This window comes from Seriola lalandi, unplaced genomic scaffold (assembly GCF_002814215.2).
Source record: "Seriola lalandi dorsalis isolate HSWRI2012SDOR001 ecotype SW California unplaced genomic scaffold, Sedor1 jcf7180002054529, whole genome shotgun sequence".
Taxonomy (NCBI): Eukaryota; Metazoa; Chordata; class Actinopteri; order Carangiformes; family Carangidae; genus Seriola; species Seriola lalandi.
The window spans coordinates 617063-623062 of NW_019525082.1; the positions used below are offsets into that span (position 1 = coordinate 617063).

The 6000-nt window shown below is 36.7% G+C and overlaps 1 protein-coding gene across 1 annotated transcript in view; it reads left to right on the top strand.

Annotated features, from left to right (window-relative positions):
- Window positions 1-2880, top strand: part of rasgrf2b (Ras protein-specific guanine nucleotide-releasing factor 2b) — a 40240-nt gene extending 37360 nt beyond the window's left edge. The window contains exons 27-29 of the mRNA XM_023414485.2: window positions 91-208; window positions 310-378; window positions 569-2880. Coding sequence (XP_023270253.1) covers window positions 91-208; window positions 310-378; window positions 569-661 — 280 coding nt within the window. The 3' untranslated portion in view covers window positions 662-2880. The remainder of the gene's footprint in view (window positions 1-90; window positions 209-309; window positions 379-568) is intronic.
- Window positions 2881-6000: the final 3120 nt, after the last annotated feature.

Sequence of the window (6000 nt, forward strand, 5' to 3'; positions counted from 1 at the left end):
AGACAATAGAAAATAAATGTGCTTTTATTGACTCTGAGATGATTCGTCATGCACATTTATTCCTTCACACTTCACACTATCTTCCTACAGCTGCAACCCTCCATGTGTGCCATACCTGGGAATGTATCTAACAGATCTGGCCTTTATTGAGGAAGGGACGCCCAATTTTACTGAGGAAGGTCTTGTTAACTTCTCCAAAATGAGAATGGTAAGCACATACATGCATAAAAATGCACAAAAGGGGATGCAAATCACATGCACATGTACTATATACTTTATCTGTGAACTTGAATCCCACACTTTCTTTAGATATCCCATATCATCAGAGAGATACGACAGTTCCAGCAGACTCCCTACAGAATAGAGCATCAAGCCAAGGTACTCTTCTGTAAACACATTTGCCTTTTTTCCCCTTTTTTTTCTGAAGAGCATCACAAAAGCTGCACTGAATATCAATAAACATACAGTAGATTTGTAACCATGAAGTCAGATAGTTGCTAAAAATGCTAAAAATGAAGCTGGTTGCTTTTCTGAAACTTACATCTCTCCTCTTATGTCTTCTGTCCAGGTGACGCAGTACCTTCTGGATAAGACTCTGATCATGGATGAAGACACACTCTATGATCTCTCGCTGAAGATCGAGCCCAGGCTTCCCGCCTGAGTTACAGCTGTTTGTGGCCAGCGGGAGCCTGCCGAACCTGGACCCCCCCCCTCCCCAAAGGGCAACACGCCCACGCAATCTCATCAATCAAGAGGAAATCAAGAAGTTTGGAAATGGAAATAAAGGACTGATGTGAGAGATAGCTTGAGAGCCAAGTGTGAGGACAGCTGTAGAAGCTTCAGAGTTGTACAAGCGACTGAGGGGGCATGAGAAATGGACAGGCTGAGAATTTGTAAAGCGTTGGGCTGATTTGCCTTCAAGGAAAACGAGCTGCGTTGCATGAGGGTTTTGAGGAAATGGCATGTCGCTGTGTGTGTGTGTGCTCATCATTCCTCAGTGGAGAGTGTGGTTGCACGAGACATCACACTTCCTCTGACAGCCTGAGAGAGAAGGAAAGGCTGAGAGCATGGAGGGAATGAAATACAGTGGGTATAATAGAGATGTAGCATATACAGATAGTGTGACAGAGAGATGTCTGAGCTCGTGTCTCTGTGCTGTTGTCTGTGTTCTGTTGCCTGTGCATTTCTGTGCCATGTCCTGGAGTGAGAGCCCCAAAAACGCTTTCTGTCATGATGGTCACTGCATTAAACTTGCATGATTTCAGCTTGGGATGTAACTGTGTTAATGGCCTTCAACCTGACCCCTGACCCTCAGCTTAGCATGCTTCACTCTTAACCAGGGTGACTCTCTAAGCCACTATGCACCCTCAGTGGGCTGGGTATGGCGAAACGCCTTTAAGCCTTCAAATATAATGTAGAAAAGACACTAAATTGAAATATAAAAATAATTTGAAATGGAAAATTTGATATATTTTAATGAATGGGCCGACTTTTTCATTGATGGAACAATTAATTCTGTATTTGTCTTTAGTCGGCCTTTGCCTAAAGACCTCCCATGAGAATGGAGAGCTGCTTTTTTAAGAAAAAAATGTCCACATGAATGATACAAAATTAAAAACTTTATCAGTGCCTTCCACTAGTGTAGGTCAATCTCCCCACAATTGCCAATTTACAAGCATTAAGTTTTATACACAGTAAATCCTGCTTAGAAATCTTCAGATTTCGGAAAAAAAAAAGGACTGTAGTTTTCACTCATTCAGCTTCTTTTTTTCAGATTATAGGTCATGTAGACTTAACAGTAGCATGTTAGTGTAAACACGGTGAAGTCATTGATCGTCAGCAACTATCTCCCTCTAGTGTTTCAACATTGTTATAACCTTCTGCTGATCCAAAGCTTTTTCAGTGTTTGTGTGCAGTTTTTTTTTTTTTTTTTGGGCTTTTACAAACTGTCTGATTCTGACATGTGTAGTCAGGTCGCAGTGTGTAACATTTGGATGTAGGCTGGGACAGTTTTTGCACTCCCTGAGATGTAGCTTTGCTTGAGTGACAGTATGATCGTTATTTACATGCTATTTATTTCATCAGATACTGTATTTATATTATATTTGTATATAGTGACTCCACACATATCATATGATCGATGAAGGAATACTTTAAATTGTTATGCTGTGAATATATTTTTTTTTTTTTTGTCTCTCTTGCTTTTATGTTGAATTCTAGTTTTGCATCCCAGGCTCTTGTATTGCAAGAAATCTGTTTAACTTTATTCTGAAATAATAAAAATGTCTTTTCAAGGTTAAAAAAATGTAGCATTTGAAAAATAAGAATTTGTTTTCCGTTTAGCTGATATGATGAACGTAGTTGTCCTGCATGCACACAGCAGCTGCATGTTGTGCATGTCTGACTGGACGCTCCCTGTTCCCCCTCCCTCTGCTTCTCTATATTAATATTGTCTCTGTAGCTACCAGGAGGCTCTGTTAAAAGGCATATAAACAATACTTTGTCCATCAAATCTGGAACGTTAGTCTCTTTGTGTATGGTACAAAGTCAAGCATAGTCTTTAGGCTGTGTCATCTGCAAAACAGTCTTTTGTTATGCTGTGTTGGACATTAGGCAGGCCTCAGTGGAAACAGAGGACATTCCTCATAAAACAATAACCTTGTTCCAGATTGATTAGAGGAAATGTTTTCAGGCTTTGCTTTTGGGGAAATGTGTCCTTTGCACTGCACTTGTAATTCTGAGTGTCTGTGTCATGTACAGGTTTGGGAAGATTGAATGCTATGTTTGTATTGTAATATTTTGTGTATTTGTTTGTGTGTTTATTTATTTGTTTGCATTTTTCACTTGTAGGTGCAGGAGAAATAAATTCAACATGCCTTATGTTTTTGCAATGTGTAATAATTTCAATGATATTAAGTTTCCTCTACTTCTGCTTCCTCTGGCAACAGCTACCCTTAATTTTAACTCCCATCTCAGTATGTCAACATAATGCAGGGCTCCAACAACAATCTGTGGTGCATCAACAAATTCAGTATTTCAACAATTATACAGGGGCTAAACTGTGAAACTACCAACATCAGTCTTCACAAAAAAAGTGTGTAAAGTGTGTCCCCATGAATGATTATTACAGACATTCACAGTTTTATCTGGTGTTAAGGTCTAAGACTAGACAGAAAGTAGAATTCACCAAATTTAAGAATTGATATACTTCCTTTTGTCTAGGCCTTGTCCAATCATTAACCAACTTGCACAGCCTCAAAGCCAGAAGTACCAAGTACCAAGTACCAAGCCTGACACTGCTCTTAGAAGGATGAATAAATTAGGATTTCACAGTTTGAACCAAATGTTATATTAGATGAATGGATACAGTAGCATCTCTGTGTGCTCTCAAGGGCCCATTTAAAAGAAAACTAAATCTTGATGTTGTCATGCAGACAGTTTCCAAGATAAAAACCTGGGATATTTGCAATATTTGGGCCTTTGTCTGAGCCTACTTCATGGTTAGGTTGGATACCCAGTCATCTTGGTTTGAGGGGGACAACATAAGTTCACAAACAGTGAGAGACTGCAAAGCAACTGAAATAACAACTTCCATTTTAACTTAGATTAAGACTGTTCTTTAAGATGCTTGGTTGAATGACATAAAGGTCTCCACACTTCTTGTCATCTAGTGTGACATGGCACTGTGGCCATCCTGCCACCTTGTGGTCATGAGTGATACTGCCTCGTTTTGCATCAGTGAAAGGAGTGATCTGCTAATGTGCCCCTTGTCTTCCAAGTGGAACTATCCACCCACTATTGATTTTCATCCAAGATTTTAAACTTACCAGTTATGACACCAATGCAAGGTTTAAGTGTGAAGAGGAAACACAGTTGAACCCAGTCTCAGTATTTAAAGTGAGAACAACTGACATTGTTATTTGTGATTGTTGCATGAAATAATGTTAGAGAGAGGGAAAGGGTCAGAAGGATAGACAGACAGACCAGACAGAGACAGAAGGAGTGAGAGGTTACTGTAAAATGATATGGTGCAAAGTCCAGACAAGTCATTGTTGAAAATGTTGTCGAACAGATGTGCCAAGTTTTTACAGTGGGATCTTGTGACAGTTTTCAGTGCAGATAAACCAGCTGGAGGGTGGTGGTTGTGTGTTGTAAATGTTTGTCTCCTGCAGGTGGGTTTGTAATAAATCAACCAACACAGCTCCTGTTTCTGGAAGACAAATGTATGGCAGTTAGTTCAAATTTTTCACAACACTGAGAGAGTGACATCTCAGCCCCCTCCAGTCAAATACAGCAACTTGTGTACTTAGTAAAAATTAGTAGGTCTAAAAGTGGAATTGAAATGCTGAACAAAGTAAGGAATTTAGAAGCACAATCAAGGGCGTAGATTTGTATGAGGAAAGTAGGGACATGTCCCAATCAATATTTTGGGGGAACAGAATTGTGCCTACCAATATTTAAGTGAACTCATTGTGAACTATGACGTTTTATCCCTTCCTACATCATGACGTTTTTTATGCCATATTATATACTATGAAGTATTGTTGATATTTCTATGCCCTTATATACTATGACATTTTAAAAATATTTTTATGCTTTACTATACCATGAAGTCTTATGCCTAACTATATGATGACGTTTTTTATGACGTTTTATCGGTTCCTATTGCATGACATTTTTATGACGTTTTTGTGCCATACTATACTATGACGTTTTTATGACTTTTCATGCCTTACTATACTATGTTGTTTTTATGCCGTACTATATTATGACATTTTTATGACGTTTTAGGCTTGATATTCTGTCATTTTTATACCTTACTATACAATGACGTTTTTATGACTTTTTTTTCCTTACTATCCTATGAAGTTTTTTGACATTTTCATGCCTTACTATACGATGACTTTTTATGACTTTTTATGCCTTACTGTATTATGACTTTTTGTGCATTACTATTTTATGACGTTTTTCTGACTTTTTATACCTCACTATAATGTGACATTTTTAAGTCTTTTTATGTCTTACTATACTGTGTCGTTTTCATGACTTTTTTATGCCTAACTATACTGTGTCGTTCTAATCCTTACTATAATTTGACATTTTTCTGACGTTTTATGCCTTACTATATTATGACGTTTTTATGACTTTTTATGCCTTACTATAATATGACGTTTTTATGCCTTATTATACTATGAAGTTTCATGACTTTTCATGCCTTACTATACTATGTCATTTTTACGACTTTTCATGCCTTACTATAATATGACGTTTTTATGCCTTATTATACTATGAAGTTTCATGACTTTTCATGCCTTACTATACTATGACGTTTTTTATGACTTATTATACTATGACGTTTTTTATGACTTTTTATGCCTTACTATACTTTGTCTTTCTAACTTTTTAATGCCTCACTATAATGTGACGTTTTTAAGTCTTTTTATGTCTTACTGTACTGTGACTTTTTATGCCTTACTCTACTATGACATTTTTATGACTTTTTATGCCTTACTATAATATGACTTTTTATGCCTCACTATACTATGACTTTTTATGCCTTACTATACTATGACATTTTCACGCTTTACTATACTATGACGTTTTTATGACTTTTGATGCCTTACTATAGTATGACTTTTTATGCATTACTATATTATGATGTTTTTATGACTTTTTATGCCTTACTATACTTTGACGTTTTTGTCTTTTTATGCATTACTATACTATGACGTTTTCATGCCTTACTATACTATGACGTTTCATGACTTTTTATGCCTTACTATACTATGACATTTTTACGACTTTTTATGCCTTACTATACTATGAATTTTTATGCTTTTTTATGCCTTACTATACTATGACGTTTTTCTGACTTTTTATGCCTTACTATACTATGACGTTGTTATGACTTTTCATGCCTTACTATATTATGACTTTTTATGCCTTACTATACTATGACGTTTTTCTGACTTTTTATGCCTTACTATACTATGACGTTTT